The sequence below is a fragment of the Diadema antillarum genome, unplaced genomic scaffold (assembly GCF_040938485.1).
Source record: "Diadema antillarum isolate AM-2024a unplaced genomic scaffold, OU_Dant_1.0 seq00000604_RagTag, whole genome shotgun sequence".
Taxonomy (NCBI): domain Eukaryota; kingdom Metazoa; phylum Echinodermata; class Echinoidea; order Diadematoida; family Diadematidae; genus Diadema; species Diadema antillarum.
The window spans coordinates 3,104,051-3,123,240 of NW_027271532.1; the positions used below are offsets into that span (position 1 = coordinate 3,104,051).

A 19,190-nucleotide genomic window follows, 5' to 3' on the forward strand; every position below is an offset into this window, starting at 1 on the left:
TCAGTCTGGTTTTATAGCAAATGATCTGTCTGGTGTGAAATGGTCTGGCTAACACTGTGCACATCTCCACTCAGCACCCGCACTCTCTTCTCATGAAATATTTTATTCTGTGTGTGTTTTGATTCTCTTGTGTTCCACAACACTCACTGCAGTTGCTTTGAGTTCATATCATACAGTGCGAATAAGATAGACCAGAATTAGGACACTTTTTTTTTTCATCTTTCTACCTTGAGTAGTAAATATGCCTGAGTATGCATGCTCTAGCATGCATAGGTATAAGTTCCATTTGATCAGATTTTTTTCTCCTTTTTTTTGTCTGTTTTTGCATAGGCAATAAATGAAATAGTCTTGTTTCTTCTGCTCGTAGAGTTACGTAGTCCTGGATATGCACTACATGCTAGAGTGCAGTCTGCAGCAAACCCTATTGAAGGGACTGAGCATGGGAGACTATGTATTACAAAGGTTGGGCCTGACTCAAATATATTCAGGAATCCCCGTATCAAATTGTATTCATGGTAACACATAGCACAAACGTGCAGCCGAAGAATCTCAACTGGATTTGAACGTTACCGATGAGCATACGTTTCAGTTCACATACTCCCTAACAGGCAGTACTTTCTTGCAGGCCTGTGCTAATCACGTTTTTGTTGTTGTTGTTTTTTGTTGTTATGTATTCAAGTGAGTAGTGAATATACATGTAGATCAATTCAGTGGAGCCAACCTTCCCATTACATAGTCTCCCCACGCTCCAGTCCCTTTGATTTAGTTGAAAGGAAGAAAAAAAAAGTGAATGCAGATACATAGATTAGTGGAAATAAGAAACTGAGCTTTCCAAGACCGTTCATATCCTACTTGTTGTTGTCTCAATATATGGTATTTGTTGTTGATGGTGTTTCTTCTTCTTTTTTTCTGTAAAGAATTTTGCATTGCGTTGTCATGGAGACATGCTTAAGTTCATGCATACATTCTATGCTGCTGTTGCTCCACCAAAGCATACATAACAAGGAACGACTGTCATGGGAGTATAATTTCCTGAGAAATAACTGGTTGAAGAAATTAGACCTTGAATTCTTGCAAAATGATACCAGTTACTCACTCTGAGTTTGACATTCTTTCCTCTAAAAATTAAACAACTGAATTTTGTTTTTGTTTTTGCTTTCAAAGTTTATTCAATATGTGGTAGAATTGTAATCATTTGAGAGAAAAAAAATGAAATAAGTCAAAGCAAATTATGTTCAAATTTGACTTTTTTATCAGAAAAGAAGGGTATTGACTTCAAAAAGAAAATAGAACAGCAATTTATACCTTAGACACTAGTGACATAACCTCCTCTAGATAGAATTATTGCTGCAGGTTGTGCTATGATTGATGTCATGTTATATGACTTTGATTATAATTCTAATCAATTATAGGATGAATAGTCAATAGCTTGATCAATTACAGGATGCATATTCAATACTTCATTTATCACTTTCTCCTAGGAAGATATTGTTGAAGAGCAAAAACAAAATGAGTGAAATTACCTGTGTCCCTGCTGAAAACATTGTGCCACAGATATATGCGTAGAAAGCAGAGAAATCTGTTTCTTTCCTGTATTTTGAGATCATGGACTTTATAGAAAAAATAAAAAGAAGAGTAAGATGAGCCATACATGCCATTGCAGACACACACTCCATTCCTGCGCATCTTTAACTAGACCGTGAAAGAGAAGAGTGTAAACCCCCGGGTATCTCCTCAACCGGATATTCTTCTCTCACTCGCTGTATCTCTTTCTCTATCTCTTTCTCTTTCTGCCTTTCCTCCTGGAAGTGTTTGCTTGAATATCTCATTTTTCGCTAATGACACTGTGAGAATCAATATTTGAGCACGGGGCGCTCTCAAGTGGTACCTCATCAAAGAGCTGTTTACTCTTGAGGTCGAATCACGCAGACATTAGAGACAGCCAGAGATGAAGCAAACAGGAAAAATTATATACCACTCTCTCTTCACCACCACCACACACATACTTTCTCAGCTCATCCCATCCTCTTCCCCATCTCTCTCTATCTCTCACTTCTCTTTTTCATTTCTGTTACCTCAAACTCATATTTTGAAGGATAAGTGCAATGCCTACACAGATCCACTGAATTCCGTCCTTGTAATTAACTCATTGTCAAATATTCACCACAGGGCAGTTATTCTCACACGTTTGGAGCCGTACTCCCATCGTATTTTTGTTCTTTCCTTGTCTTATCCTCTTTTCCTATCTTTCTTTTTCACCTTTTGCCCTAGTAACTCTTTATATCAGTGATCATATTATTTGGACTTGTGGATAATTCTATTTTGTACCCATGCCACTGCCATGACACATTCCTTTATAGGGAACACTTTCTACTTGTGTCCTTTCACTTGCTCTTTATTTTCTTTGATCAACACTATTTCCTCTTTCTCCGTGATTTCTTTATTTTTTGCAACTCTTCTGAAGTTCATTATTCAGTTTTCAAACACCTCCACCCAACCTACACTCAGTGTTGTGGAGACTTTGCCTGTTTGGTATATATTCCATTCACTTACTGTGCCAAAAGAGGCCCCTTTTTCCCCTTCATATTCCTCTCAGTTTTCATCACATGTCAGAAGGGTTTTCTTCTTTTTTTTTCTTCTTAATTTTCTGCAAAAGTGTTCACATAAACGGCCGCTGTATCACATTCCACAGTATCAGACTTATCAGATTGCAGTCATTTGACAGGAAAACCGTATATTCTGGCCAAATCCATAATCTCACCACGTGAACATACGCATATTGCTATCATTGACTGTTCCATGTCTCTTGAGTTCTTTATTATTTTTCTTTTTTCATTGCCCAAGATGTTATTTCATACTCTGTTATTAGGGGGAGGGGGACTAATGGTGGTAAACAAAAGCAAAATAAAAAAAGGACTAAGACATGGCTGTACCCTGACCCCCCCCCCCCCCCCCCACCACCACCACACAGTAGTGACACATAAACCAGTCAACATAGAGAAACTCTGATGGCATGCAGGCTTCAACAGCCCTTTGACATGTCAATGAAGGAGGAAATTAAGATGATTTGTCCAATACACAAATAAGCCTATCACGGACTAACCAATGTGAATAAAGCCAAGGAGATTGAGTGAGTAGGAAACAGTGAGAGGGAGAGAGATATGGCAAAAAAAAAAAAGTGCAAATGCAGTAGAACATACGAACAGCACTGAACCCTGGGCGTATAGTATTGGGAAGATGTCTGCCATGTTTACGGTCCATCACACGTCTTTGGCACCGTGCTCCTGTTTCTTCCTGCTGCGGAGTCAAGGCAGGCTTTTTAAAAAAAAGGAAAAAAAGCTGCAAATCTACTGCAGATTCATGTTCATTGGCTCCTCGATCGATCATCCATCCCTAACCCATATATCACCCAGGAAAGTCATTGCCTTTTCCTGTTTTGAATTGTGTGAACAGTCCGATTGTTGTGGTACACTGTTATCATTGCAAACCTAGGACACTAGAAACAATGCTGCGTGCCGGCCTTCCTTTCTTCTTTCTTTTTCATTTTCCCCTCATCTCGTGCCATGTTTTTATTTCTGAAGTGTTAACGTGTGCGTGCCCATAAAATCCACTCGGTAACTTGGCGGGAACTGGAGTGGCTATTATTGAAGGATTGTCTTGGTTTGAGCATTGTTGCCGTGTAGGCGTGGAGGAAGTAGTATGATTGCAGCATTCTTGTGCTGTGGCTAGCCCTTGTTCGATTGCTGAAGGACTGTCCAGTGAGTTTGAGTCTGCCAGAATGTATCTCACAAGTGACAGAGGCCGGCAGGTATGGGTATGGCCCCCACGGAGTCATGCATGTAGGCAAGCTTCTTTCATTTTAGATCTGGTACCACCAACACATGCCGATATACGATTTATTGGCTATGTTCCTTGTACGTGATGTCAAAAGACGCCTTCGGAGTTTTGAACGAGAGAAAAAAGTAGTGAGAAGAGCAGTCTCGGTGGCCCACTTCAGCTGCGAGATAGTTTGGCCTTCATTGGAGTGACACATTTTTTTGACCATGAGTCCAACCAAGCCTTGAGGGTTTGAAGTGGCAGCTATACTGATGTCATGAGTGTCCATCATCTGAGTAACCAATCAAAACCTTGCACGAGACGGCAGCACCCTTTAAAATGCTTGGAACGCTTGGCTCAGCAGGTTTTGCTTTCGTGGAACCCTGCGACTTTCTCCATCAGCGCTGCCTTTCGCCGACCCTTGGACTTCCCCACGCTTAAAATTCCCGCAAACACGCATTGAAGTTTGACCAACTTTCTATCTCTAGTCCAGCACGCTATGCAAGGTAGGACATCATAGCGTCTTGTTTTGATTTGTTTTTTTCTCTCCCAGCCTTAAATGTCACAAACAAGGCTGGCACATATCAGACTGATTCGTTTCAGTCTCGATCAGGCATTTAACTCTTCATCTAGCGCACAATAATATTCTCACTTCTTATAGCCTAATTTCACAATTGATCACGCAACCCTTCATCCCGCATGTTACTTTTCTTTTGCTCTATATCTGTAGAAGACATCCTGAATGACAATTGTGTAAATGGTTACTTTGGTTTCAGATTCTTGTTCTGCCATGTGCTGTGTGCATGGTATGTGATAGAAAGTATATATAGTGTTCTTTACTTTTTGCTCTCACCCTTTTCAGATCCCCCTCGCACCCCTTTCTGTACCCCTAACCAGCTTCAAGAGTTGGTGGTACCAGCAGGATACCTGCAGTTTACAGTACCTGCAAAATTCTTGGTACATTATTTTTTTTTGGTACCATCTCTTCCTGTCTAGATCTGCTCTATAAATTTCTTTCTTTCTGTCTGCCGTTCTTTGCCCAGCAGGTGTGTACGTCTGTTTGCTGTCTCCCTTGTGTGTCTCATGCACTTTGTCTGTTTTTGCGAAGTGTTGCGCACATATTCGAGCCTGTCTAGTTTTTATCTACAGTTTGTGCAAAGAACATGTTATTGGCAGGTGATGGCACAGCCATATACTCGAGATCTGAAAGCTGGCCAAATGTTTGCTTGCTTGCTTTGCCTGTTCCTGTAATAACCTGGACATGCTCATACTTTTCTTCTTGGCGTATCTACAAAAGAGGGCAAAAATGGCTGGGGCAGGAGTCATGGGAACATGTGGATGTGAAGGGCATGGGAGGGGGGAGGGGGGTGGAATGGTTGAATGGACATCGAGATTTGCACCACCAAGATGTCGTCCTCATATACACTGGAACTGACAAGCCGCCATAGCAGAGTAAGCATAAGTTTTCCTACTAATTCAACATCAGTTTTGTTTTTAGTTTGATGGTATATCAGCATTGGAGGCAAATGTTTCTGGTACAAAAAAAGAGCACAAATACTTCGGCCTGTTCTGCCAATGTTTGAAATGCTTGGCAACTTCACTGGATATGTGTAGATTTTGTGTGCTTGACAGTATTCCCAGTGCAAAATTGAAAAAAACAAAATGTACTTCAGTTCTCACGAGACACGCCCTCAGAATAGACAAACAGAAAGAATGAAGGGGGGAAAAAAATGGAATGTATCAGAAAGTTTGCGTTAGGAAGTGCTAGCACAGTAGCACAAGCACAGCAAAGGAAGGAAGACCAGGGTTAGAACGACCTCGTCCAACGATTGTTTATGACGGAGGCCAGCAAGCGGACTCATGACGTTGTTGCTGACTCCGCACGAACTTGACACGGGAGGGGAGGGTCAGAATGGTCTCATCATTTCCAAGAGGATATCCTTTTAGCGCCGAACAGAAAGTCGTACCGTGCAAGCATACGACTGTGTTTTTCTAGTCCTTCACACGGTGTAAAGTATGTGAGAGTGCTGCCATCACAGTTTTCATAACGCATCATGGCCGGACTGAGAGACAGGATAGCGCTGGCGTTTGGATACGCATGTTTCATCTTCATTGGAATGGAGAGTGTGTGGGTGGATTACCTCTATCAGTGCTGGCCATTTTTCAACTACGGTTAGTGCCTACAATCGTTGTCTAGACCTACGTTGTAAGTCCCATCCATGTATGGTGAATGTTGGCTTCTTCTCAATCCTTCTTTATTTGACCATGTGTGTATCATCATTCAGCATGTGGGGACAGTATGCCTGGATAGTTTATGAGGAAGGAAAGATGCGTCCACTTTTGTTGGAACTTCTTCCCTCGTGGTCATTATCTGAACAATAATCACTAAACAATCCAAATTCCGGGCTCAATCAAAGTTTGCTCTATGCCTTGTGAAAGCAAAGTTCCCCCTGGTGGAATTCCCCAGTCCATATAGATACAGAAACTGGCTTTGCTCTATATTGCTTCCTTGTACATAGCTCCAAACAAGCTTGACACCCCAGCCACAAGGCAAACGTCTTTCCTGTCTGTGCTCTTCATTGCAGTGTCTTCACATTACAGGAATGGGTGTAGCGTGACTGCCGAGAGAGAAACCACTTTTGCTCTCACTTGCCAAGTGCCATCTTATATCTCTGCTGTATCAGTCACTTACTGTTGTCCTCCTCATGTGGTGGAGATAGAAATCTCGCTCTCCCCTCATCTGCTGCACGTTTGTTCACTGCATACAGTAATCACCCACAGTGCAAGGGGCCATGCACCTTCTAGTACTTAAGCTGCTGTTCACTGCTTTCACCTACAGTCCTTGTAATAACTGCTTTCTCTTGATCTCATACCAGCATGCTTGTGACCATTTGCTATTTGCCATGCAGTGTTGAAGCACACATGGGATATGTGTAATGCTGAATATTTACGCTAACCATCAAATTCCACTGCAAGTTACCCCTTCTGTAGTGAAACAAAGGCTGGTAATTTTTACCCATTCTTTCAATTTGTTTTTGTTTTGTTGTTTTTTTCACACATCATGCATTTTCATGTTTCTAACGATGTTCTGTTTTCATCCACAGGTAAAAGTGGGAGCCCGAGGCATCGGCGCAAGAATCGCGACAGCACACCCACCACGGTAAGCAATACTTGCACAATCCATCATGAGTAGTATCACTTGAATGATGTACAGCAATCTCATTAAAGAGAAGATGAGATATTCGGCAGCCATCCTGCTGTTAAGATATATGCAGCTGTTATTATTGAACATTTAGTGCCACAGCGTAGAATACACAGTACAGTTTTATGGAGAAGCTACATAGTACAAACAGCTACTGCATTGCTTAATAGCAAATGACTGCAGATGAAGTGAAGTAAAAGGATCCAGTGCAGTTCACAACTTTACAGATGAGTTATGCAGTATACTACAGTTACATTGTCACTTTTAAAGGTCCTGTTTACCTTTGGGAACAGTGATTTTAACAATGTTCAAGATATCACATTTGATGCATATGTTTAAGTCTGTTGTGTCACAAGACATCCTACCATGTAAAATTGTTGCAATAAAGCCTAAAATATGACAAGATGTCAGTATTTTTCTCATTAAACCATAACTGTAGACAGTTTAATCTGTAAACATTTACATTTTGTGTATTTAACAATACTTAACATCAATTAAACAGATTCAGATTTGTACAGTGGTTGTTTCTATCCCTAACTCACATTTTAGAACTATTTTAAAGCACTAATACCAGTTGGGTTTTTGTTTCTTCTGCAAATGGTAACTTATGCCTTTAAAGGCTGTAGCAATGCGTTGTCACTCAATAAACACATTATTGTTGCTTGTGTCTCCCCCCCCCCCCCCCCCCCCACCCCAGGCTCCAAATGGCAACGAGAAAATAGGAAACTCGCCAATCTCCCTGGACGACTTTGAGATGCTGAGAGTCATCGGCCGCGGCAGCTATGCCAAAGTTCTCCTGGTGGAGCTGAAAGCCACGGGTCGGGTCTACGCCATGAAGGTAAGCCAGCACACCGAACACGGTAACGGAAACCGTCAGTTTTTTTTTTCTTTAGTGGGCCAAAAGAAACCATGTCTGGTTTTCATGTATTCACCTTAAAGAATAGATGGTTGTGCATCAGAGCAGCAATGTATTGTCTCATTGAAAAGTTATCCAAAAAGGATCAAGATCTTCATGTTTTGGGAAATCTGCTGTGCACCTTGTGGAAAATTTTCCTGCAGAGTCTGACAAGGGAATGTATAGCTGGGACACGACTGTCATTTCACATTGAAGTTGGGTCATCGTGACGAGATTCCGGTCCATATACAAGTCTCTGCTCTCGTAGGAGAAGACCCCCAATGCAACTTACAAAGTTGCTGGACTTTTATCCATCTCAGGTGTACCCCTTTCTCTCTGTGACTACTCAGTAATCTCTCTCGCTCTGCCATGCCACCCCCAACCAGCCGTAGTTGGTATGTCATAGATGACGGTGACCAAATATGATTATGTGGAGAATGTAATAATGGTGATGATAATGATGATGATGATTATGATTGTCATTATCGTTGTCGTCATGGTGAAGCTGACAGTGGAGATGGGGAAGTTTATAATGGTATGATAATAACAGTGACTATCCTGACTGTGATAGTTTTTTTATTGTCACATTTTGGAGGGTTGTGATCATTATTGGTGTCAATCTGTGCATCCAGGTGATCAAGAAGGAACTGGTGACCGATGACGAGGACATCGACTGGGTCCAGACGGAGAAGCACGTCTTCGAGACGGCGTCCAACCACCCCTTCCTGGTCGGACTGCATTCATGTTTCCAGACTGTTAGCAGGTAAGAGAAGCATCATACAGAAGGGACAGACAGTGTGCATATATAATGTGTTGCTGTAATGCAGATAATAATATCTGCGACAACCTACCTGTGCAATGTATATATGTGAAATTCCCCCATGCCTGCAATACTTCCCTTCACATGTGTCAATACCACAGCGGAGAGGTAGTTCACACTTGAAATGTATGACTAAGGGAAAGACATTTCACTTACATCAATCAAATTCTAGCAATGCATTATTCTGTTTTTGCCATATTGAAAAGGAGTGCTACACTGTAATTATGGTGCACAATGGTCGTGCCTTAATACATTACACTATCTATCTGAGGAAAGCAGATGTACACACAACATTGCATTTTTCATGTGCGTGCGTGTCTGATACATTATTCATTCTTTGAGCCTCTTAATGACAAGATTACAATCACAACTTGAAAGATTGACGAGGCCTGTAAGATACAATGTTCTTGCGGTGTCAGTTTTGGTTTTGGTGCTGCGGAAGGAATTGTACCGGCCGGCAGATGTCATCGCATCGCTCACTTAATCATAGCGTTTAATGTGGCACATACCCAGTTTATGTTGCCAAGTTCCTCTTCCTTCATAATGTGAAGTGGAATGTGAACATCTTCAGTTCCCATTTAACTCTCCGGTGAATACAGCAACAAGACTCCTCTGTAGTGCAGAGAACCCCCAGCTCTCCAGCTATCAATTACTTGTTTCCCTTGAATATGTTTGTTAGATTTGAACGTGTTCACTTAGAACATGTCTCCGCCCTTAATGTTTTTGTTTTATCTGTGTGTGGATAGTTGTTCTCCACACTAGAATGCTATTGGTCTGACTCCAGAGATTCTCAAGAGTTTGTGTCATTTTTTATTGGTTTACAAAGAGAACAAGATTAAAAGAGAGATCATGTGACAGGTTTCTCAGTGGTGTGTAGGATATCAGCTCGCACTTGACGACTTGTTTCATGATTACAAGGTGGCTGTGAATGAACCTGAATCTGTGAAATGACCAGGGGAGTTCAGTTCAAAAGACATCAAAGAAATGCAGCAAAGGACTTGATATATAGACCCTTGTGAGATCTATGTTGTAACATAGAAACGCATGGCAGGGACTGCAGTTTCAATTACGTACGATGCGTCGTCACGTTTCCTGCCGTTTTGCACTCCGAATGGGAACCCTGCGTCCTTCAGTGACTTTGAAAATCCACACTGTGCTTCCTGGTGGCCTGTTTAATAAAGCCAGAACTCTCTCTCTCTACTCTGCCACATTGCAGGTTATTCTTCGTGATTGAGTTTGTCAGCGGCGGAGACCTGATGTTCCACATGCAGCGCCAACGGCGACTACCGGAGGAACACGCCCGCTTCTACTCGGCCGAGATCAGTCTGGCTCTGAACTTCCTTCACGAAGGAGGTAAGAAGAGAAATCACGTACCTTTTCTACTGAACATGAGCTTGTGACTATATATATCTGTACATACAGACGTAAATGTATGTATGTGACCGCCCAGCTCAAAAACCCACAAAAAGAAGATAAGAGTGAATTTTCAGTTATTTACTTAGTTTAAAAGAGTAACAGCTCTAAGCTTTGATATGATATACTACTTGTTAAAACCAAACCATCCTACCCCAATCGAAAAGTGATTGAAATTAAAGAGGTAGATGGTGCAGTTTTACAGAAAAGGGAGAAAAGAGGACTTGAAGATTCAGGGTCATTCAGGCATATCAATTTCCCAGTGAAGCAGATCAACCTGTCCAAAAAAAAAAATATGGTCCAGGAGAACTGCTCATATCTCAATTTCAGTTTTGTTTAATCTGCCAAATTTGTACAGTTGGTAGAGAAAATATTACTCTCCCAGGTAAGACAAACTTCAAAACTTTTGTGTCAGTCAACCCAAATGAAATATTTAGGTCCATTACAGCGAAACCTAATCTGCGTCTTTTTGTGGGTTTGAGCTGGGCAGTCACACGAATGTTTGTATATCACTTTGTGCGTTTGGAATTCTTCAAACAAAATAGGTATGCAACTTCTTTGCTTGGTCATGCATTATCCGCTAAGTTACTGGGAATGTGCAGTGATGCACTGTTTTGCATTTGCAATGTGCAAACTTTTTCAGATGTTCAAAAAAATACCTGGTTCCAATCGCCTGTTTATTAGTGCGTGTGAACTTCCCTGTCAGCTTGCTGGCTACATCCAATAGATTTGTTTACAAGCTACACTTGTATACATGCAAGTCACAAATTTGGTATATGCAAGGGAACAGGCCGTTTGATTACATATGTTTCCGTAGGCGTATAATATGCATAACAGGCTGGCAAATAGGATTCCTTCTTGTATAAACCTAATATCCTAGATACTCCTTTTGTTATTATGTGGCAGACCTCCAATTTATTGTCAGTGCAGCCGTCTCCCTTCAGAAGGAGTTTCATGGAAAGAGCTGCTAGAGGGTACAGTCATCTTATCCATTGAGTTGCTTTTACAAGCTCTTGTGTTTGAGCTCTTTAAAAAGTGAGCCTGTAAAAAAATGAGAGGAAAGGGAAGTGTGTTTCTGTGTTCCATTTCTGCAAAATGCATATACCCCAGAGCATGTCAAAAACCACAAAGCAAAACCAAAACCCGTTGAGAGATCCAAGGAGGAAGAGAAAGTACGGAGGTTGTGGTTAAACCCACCAGAGCATTGTTCCATTGTGATACCTCCAGTAGTTAAGAACTGCCGTGTGTTTTAATAGGACGATATTGTTCAATCGAGAGTTTTTGTTGTTGTTGTTGTTGTTGTTGTTGTTGCTATTATTTTGTTTTATGGAAGATTATGTTCTGTTATTGGACTGAGATTCCTCATCAGTTTTGTGAATCGTGTGCATGCAGGCTTATGATGGCTGTGAAATGAATGAGATTTTCAGCTAACATAGAAAGTAATCACTATTTCACGTCCAGTTGAATTGAGGAAAATCCGTGCAGAGTTTATTCATGCTTGAGTGCTAGAGTATAGATAGATAGATAGAGTTGTCTGCCCCATATGAAAACCAGTTTGTGCCTTTAAAGTTGCTCGCATCCTGGAGTTCATTTGTCCAAGGTTGTGATATCACTCCGCTTCTCCTTCCTCGCTTCCTCTGTTAAAGGTCAGCAACCCTTTTAAGGTAATGCCCGATAGCGCACCTTCCTGGTGTCGTGAGGGGCAGCCCTGCAAACAGCCACTTTCTCACCATTGTTCACATGGGCTCATTGCACAAGATATCCGCACAGAATAGATTAGAAACTGCTCGTTGCGCACCGAGATTGGCACTGTTTTGGCTTGTTTTTTTTTTTGCTCCTCCATCAAGGGAACAGCGAGAATAAAGTTCACGTTGCGACATATCCTCCTCTGAGGATTGGGATTTCTGATCATTTTCACCGCACAAAATGTGTGTACAAGTTGTGTCATTTTGAAACATTTTTAAATGGACACCACCTGGCTGTATTTTTATGTGTTAAAGGACCACATGGCCTATTTGTTACAATGAAGTAACAAGTAAACAAAGGTATGAACTCTGCCTAAGTGTCATCTGTGAAGTGCATGCACATGACAAGTCTTTACATGCTGAATCAAGTATTCATTCAATATGGTGTTCATAACGGCACATGCCCATACAGTTGCACAAATGATTAAGATCATGTGTAACATATTCAGGGAATGACAACATCAATGCTAACGACACAATCTCCTCTTCTCCCCTCTTCCATCTCCCATCTTCATATCCATTCATCCATCCATCCATCCATCCATCCATCCATCCATCCATCCATCCATCCATCCATTTGTCTATTCGTCCATCCATTCATCCATCCATTCATCCATTCATCTGGTATCCATCCATCCATTTATCCATCCATTCATCCATCCATCTGTGTATCCATCTCTCTATCCACCCATTCTTCCACCCATTCTTCTATCCATTCATCCATCTATCCATTCATCCTTTCAATCCATCCATCCATCCATCCATCCTGACCCTCAGGTGTGATATACCGTGACCTGAAGCTGGACAATGTGTTGTTGGATGCTGATGGACACATCAAACTGACCGACTACGGAATGTGCAAGGAGGGCCTGAGACCAGGAGACACCACAAGCACCTTCTGCGGCACGCCAAACTACATTGCCCCCGAGATACTACGAGGCGAAGACTATGGTAAGCCTCTCGGTTGAAAAAGATTTTATGAGAGATTTGACAATTGGGAATCAGTTGATTAGTAAAGAAATGTTTACATCCAAACAATATCTGTATCACATCTGTTGACATCTTTTGCTCAAGATCTTGCAATCTACTGGCATTGAAACATTTGCTGGATATAAGCAGTTCTATTTGTATTACTCCAAATTCACATGACCAAGTCAAGTTCTAGTTAGATGTGTTTTGGTGATGGGGGGAATTAAGGGGAGGGACTTCTTGGTAAATGCCTAGCATCATTGATATGTCCATCTTGTGAAAAGAAACTTTCAATATGTAACTTCTCAATATGCAAATGAGAGCTTGAGAAAATACAAGGAGTGTTTCTTCTTCGTAGAAGGCTAGTTTGAGAAAATGTTTGCTAGCCTTTATTCCAGACATTCCTTTGGTTTCGCTCTGTGGCAGCATTCTAATAATTAGACTTTGCTTGGTGTCCTGCGATAAACTGCAGTGGCATACTTTTCTTGCATTTGGTATTGCAACATTAGAAAATACAAATTTGATGAAATTACATGTATTTTGCCTTGAAGTAAGGCTAGATAGTCAGAGCCAGTAGCTAGCTGTCACAGGATGTGGGGTGTGTGTATGTGGGTGTGAGATAACAACTCACAGCCCGAGTGCATGGGAAGGAAACGGCCACTCATCGGTGAAGCAACAAGCCAGAGCCAGTGGACCGGTCAACAGGAAGCACTGTCCTGCTGCTGTTTGACCTACATATTCCAGTGACGTGGCATGGTGCAGTCACATGGACTGGCGAAGGGCGCCCTCTTGAACTCTTTGCAGGCGGCAGCATGTTCGGTGTGTTTTGGGGAAAAGATTAAATTCAATTTAGGATTAAGTTCAAAGCAGTACCTTTGCTATGTTTAACAGGAAAGGCGAAAACAATAGTTTAGAGGTCTGCATCAAGGAGCTAAAATGGGATGGAATTGTCGAAGAGACTATGAACAAGATGTTGTTTTTACGGTGGCTGCTTGACTGAGGCGATTTCTTATTTTCTGTATTCTGTCAAACTTTTGAATGAAAAAAAAAAATGAAAGAGATTGAACTCTGCATCACCACTCAGTCCCCTAATGATGAAGCAGATAGCAAATAATGTTTCCTTGTATTCTGTGCCATGATTTGGAGATATTCTAACTTTGGGGGGGGGGGGGGCAGGGAAGAAGAATTTGAAGTCGATATCTGGCTGGCATTTCACAAGACTTGCCTGGAAAGGTTGAAACAGGCTGGATGTGTTGAGCAGAATGGTTGTAAAATATGTTTGATGCCATATGCATGAGAAGAATGTGCTTGTTTGGAGCATGCATGATAACAAAATCTCTTAGCTTAGTAGGAGAGTGGATTAGAGGTATGGGTTTGGGAAGGAGGCAGACCCAGTTAGGATGTCGCAAGAGCGTATCATGGCAACAGGCCCCCGAGTGGAGGGCTCACTGGAAATCCCATGGCTCGCTGCAGTCACTACCACACCTTCGGTGGCTTGTCAGAGCACTCACCAAGGTGTGCTAGTGATGACAGGGAGAGTGGAGCACTCATCAACTCGCAGGACTTGAACGGATACTATTAGAGGACCCGCAACATCGTACCGTACTCCACACATGGAATCGCAGATGCAACCAAGATTAGGATGTGGTCAAGTACAGTGGCAGTGAAAGTTGATGATGTACAACAACTGTCATGTCTCTGTCGAAAGTCTTTGTTGCTACAGGCTTTCATTCTTCACGAGACGGAATACTTTTTACTGTAGTGTGATCTTATTGACAAGTGCAAGTTATGGTGTATTTTAGTCCAGTACAGTCCATGCTACCTCTGAAGTTTGTATATTGGAGTGTAATACCTCAACCATGCCATTAACAAACAATGGATATTTCCTTTGTATCTCCCTCCACAGACTTCAGTGTAGACTGGTGGGCTTTAGGTGTACTCATGTTTGAGATGCTGGCGGGACGATCACCATTCGACATCGTCGGCAATGCAGACAACGCAGACCAAAACACAGAAGACTATCTATTCCAAGGTGACTATTCTGCTTTTCAGTAATTGGTCAGCGTAATACCAGAAGATCTCTAACTGTGTACACTGTCCATAGAGCATATTTTTTGGCCATATTTTGATATAGGAGCATTCTCGGCTTGTATTGCTCATATTCTTATCTAGATCATACGTGGGAAGGGAAGGGTACGTGGAACACGCAAAAGCATATGGTTCACTTGGCTGAGTCGGAACCATTATTTTGTAGTCTTTTTTATTGGTAGTTGGTGGAACAACGAGCCAAGATATGCCAAGTTATTGTCAAAGGTGCACTGAAGTCCAATAGATGTTGTTTTGCCATGTCTGATTTAGCAGTCAGAAAGGATGATGAAGTACCAATGATTTTGAACGCTTCCATGCATGTCATTGTCAGTTTATGCTGTGGCTGTCTTCTTACTTTCATCACTACCACGAGGTTAACTAGGAACAGTCTGTGTGCAGTTGTATTTTGTAACACTGTCATGTTAAGATGCAATCATCATTTCTCCCAGACATACAGGATGAGCTTTAAAACAGTGATCCACCTTGAAATATCATCACGATATGTCATATTTCTCGTTTCAGTTGCGTCATGACCTTTTGATTAATAATGTTTGTATCTTCTTGTTGTTTTTGTGATCTTTCCACATCAGTTATCCTGGAGAAGCCGATTAGGATACCCCGGTCTCTGTCAGTGAAGGCTGCATCAGTACTCAAGGGCTTCCTCAATAAGGTGAGGGGTCTGGACGGAAGGCTATTAAAACTGGGAGTTCGAAGTTCAAACTTTATTTTCATGTGTTTTTTTTTCAACAGAATATACAAAGTAAAGATTGTAAATGGGATATGCATTTGAATGATATACATGAAGCAAAGATAACAGATAACAGTATCAACACAAGAAAAGACATACTTACTGTATAAGCTGTTATTTTCGTGAGGGTTTAATTTCAAGTATTTCGCGAATCACAGTTGGACCACGAATTTAGCAACACGCGAAAATGTCACCATATGCTAAGGTAGTAGTGCACTTGTAGAGACCTCTGTGTCAATTCGCGAAAACGTCATCTCACGAAAATGTCTGTGGTCTCGTCATTCGCGAAAATATCTGTACGCGAAAGTAACAGCATAAAGTATACAGATCTGATAGGATGATAGCATTGTTACAGAGGATGCATGGGTCTTGTTGATGTGCTAGTAATTATTACTATTCTTTTCCCAGGTGAAACAGCATGTAAACCACTTGTTATTCATCGAAGCAAATATAAAGAAAGGCTGATGAAAGAAAAAAAAATAGGAAAACCAAGACAGACTACCTCTAAAACAGAATCTACAAGATTTATACTCGGCTCACGTTACATTTCATTGTTGCCTTTTTCGTCTCTGGTTTCCTTTCGTTAGTTTCAGTGTTAGATGATACTAGCATACTAGAGTCTCACATTTGAGTAAGCATGAGATCATATGTCACATTTGCTGCGAAATGTTGGATTAAGTTTCAGAGAACATGGGGTGAGGAACTAATAGAACATTTGAGTGACATCATCGGGGCCCCATTTCATAAAACATGTCAGGATAGCAACTCTTGTTGGAATAGCAATTTCCCGTAGCTACAGCCAATCAGAAAGCTGGATTCTTGTCGTTACCATGACAATTGCCATTCCAGCAAGAGTTGCCATCAGAGCAACTTTTTATTGAAATGTGGTCCAGGTTCTGTCATTTGGATATCTAGAGGTGACTGTCTGCTTCATTTTGTGTGAAGACGTGATTTTAGGTGTGTCTTTAATTCGCAGAAGAGGAACTGTGCACAACGTGATTTTGATAGTGTTTCTCCCCATTTCTCTGTGTCCATGACAGAATCCAGTAGAACGTCTAGGATGCCACCCTCAGACGGGCTTTGGCGACATCACAGGTCATCCTTTCTTCAAGACAATAGACTGGGAGAGGGTTAGTAGAGCTGCCAAGGAGTCTCCCTCATTTTACAGGAGGCTCCTCGAAAATTTAGAATTTATCTCCATGTCGTGCCATGAGAATTGAAAAGACTTCCTGGGGCATTTCATCGAGCATTTTGTGCGATATTTGTTTTTCTGACATATGTGCTCTAAACTAATCAGATGCAAGGATCTCAGTAGCTTAAAGCAGTGTGTCAGAAGAAAATATCTGACAAAACACTTGATGAAATGCCCTCCTCATGTATGAATTATTTTGCATCTTGAGATGTATTTGATACACAAGTATCTCCCTGATTGCTCTTTTGGAACCTTCCTGCTTTTCTCTTGTCAAAGAGACAATTCATTCTCTCTCTCTCTCGCTGTCACTGTGCAAGTCCTTGAAACCAACAGAAAATAACACCAACATCATTCAAACTTTAAAAAAACCAAATTCATTAAGTTGTCTTATTGACTTCTGGTCTTGTGTGAAATGTTTTTTGTCATAGAATCGGCTGGAGGGGAATTTTCCTCAAATGTGTATTCGATTAGATTAATACCTGAAAATTTCTAGATATTCCAACTTCCCCCAAACCCTCCTGAAATCCTTCACTGACTTTTCTGTATTCAAAAACTCTCTCTATATATATTAGGAGTAGCTTCTTCCTTAAAAGCTTTCATTAGTTTCCTAAATCAAATGTCATCAGGTCCAGTTTTGTTGGAAGACTAAGAGTTACTAAGATCCTGTCAAGCATTTGTCAATGATTTGTAATTTTGATAACATGTTTAATTGTATAGCAGGTTATCTGAACATTAGCACTCAATGAAGATCACTTTTGTTCTTCCCCTCCCCGACTGTCACCCCGCCTAGATGGAAGCACGGCAAGTGACCCCACCCTACAAGCCTCATCTCCAGAGTGACCGTGACCTGGAACACTTTGACCCCCAGTTCACCGAAGAGCCAATCCAACTCACCCCAGATGATGCGTGAGTCTTCAGCCTCTCCTCCCTGTCCCATATAGAGGGCGCTCTATCACTCACACTAAGCCTTTTATTTCTCACTGCGGCATCTCGCTTTGCTAGATTTATAACTTCAGTGAAATATTTCTCAAATAACATGCACTCAAGAAAGATATAGGGATGTTCTGTGTGTAATACGAACATTCAACACTACAAAAAGCAATCTGCTACCAGTATATTTACAAATTATACAAGTTTTCCCTCTACAGTCAAGGAGAGTTTATAGTCATAATTCAATACAGCATAAAGACAGTTCTTATTGTGTTCAGAATTCCTGTCACATTATTTCATGCAGAATTTATTTTGGCAGTTTCTAACTCTATCTGGCCATAAAGTTTTTGTGTTGTTTTTTTGGCTGGTGACCATGATAGGAAGTGTTGGATCTCAATTCAATGCACATCAAAGGAAGGTTATTTAAAAGCACGTGAAAATATTGACTCTGATCCAGACATGAATGTGATGTGTATGCATACATTTCTCCCTTCAGTACTAGACGCCACAATCACGAATTTTACCACTCTCGAAATTGTCGTGAAGTCCCGATTTGCGAAAAATTATACTTGCTAAATATATGGCGTATACAGTAATAACAATCTTTTTCTAAGTCTTCAGTCCTACATGTTCACTGCTGACCAGCCCAAAGTTTTTGTTTGTTTGTTTGTTTGTTTGTTTGTCTATTTGTTTGTTTGTGTTTGTGTTTTAAATGCAGAACTAAACATCGGAAATATTTCTTCTCTCTCTCCCCTCCATCCCTCTGCAGGTCGGTGCTAAACCAAATTGACCAGGGCGAGTTTGAAGGCTTCGAATACATCAACCCTCTACTCATGTCTGGGGAGGAATGTGTGTGATCCGGTCCCTGTCTGCCTCCATCTCTTTCTCCTTCTCTCACTCTTACTATCTCTTCATCTCTCTCCTCTCTCTCTCTCTCTCTCATCCAGTAATTTATTTGCACCTTGATATGAGAGTAGTCTTTGTGGCCAGCTGTTTGTATGTCATATGTAGCTAGTGTACGTATTCATCGGATGGTGTCAACTCGAGTCAAGTGAATAAGTGCATGCTGTCAGTGCGAATAGATAATGGTCAGATCGTCTGGCGCTCGATCGCAAAAGTCCATCAATTTATGCCACGAGTGTCAAGAAAAATCAAAGTGAAAATTTTTGCAGAAAATGAAATTCCTGCTGTGTCCTTGGTGTAGGTGTGCTAGAAGATGTATTGTGGAAAATAAATGACTATGGTAGAGATCTACAGCAGTGTAAAATTCAATTTAAACAAAAAATGATAATAAGATTCCATTGCAAATATGCTTCATGGTATATAACCAATTAACAAAGGCAATACCAATTATTATGACAAAAAGTATCTG

At 41.1% G+C, this 19,190-nt stretch overlaps 1 protein-coding gene across 3 annotated transcripts in view; it reads left to right on the forward strand.

The window, feature by feature from the left end:
- Positions 1-18,675, forward strand: part of LOC139735883 (protein kinase C iota type-like) — an 84,855-nt gene extending 66,180 nt beyond the window's left edge. For all 3 annotated transcript variants that reach the window (XM_071646635.1, XM_071646637.1, XM_071646636.1), the window contains 10 exons: positions 6,921-6,976; positions 7,716-7,856; positions 8,546-8,676; positions 9,950-10,086; positions 12,669-12,842; positions 14,767-14,892; positions 15,539-15,618; positions 16,737-16,826; positions 17,679-17,794; positions 18,588-18,675. In XM_071646635.1, coding sequence (XP_071502736.1) covers positions 6,921-6,976; positions 7,716-7,856; positions 8,546-8,676; positions 9,950-10,086; positions 12,669-12,842; positions 14,767-14,892; positions 15,539-15,618; positions 16,737-16,826; positions 17,679-17,794; positions 18,588-18,675 — 1,139 coding nt within the window. The remainder of the gene's footprint in view (positions 1-6,920; positions 6,977-7,715; positions 7,857-8,545; positions 8,677-9,949; positions 10,087-12,668; positions 12,843-14,766; positions 14,893-15,538; positions 15,619-16,736; positions 16,827-17,678; positions 17,795-18,587) is intronic.
- Positions 18,676-19,190: the final 515 nt, after the last annotated feature.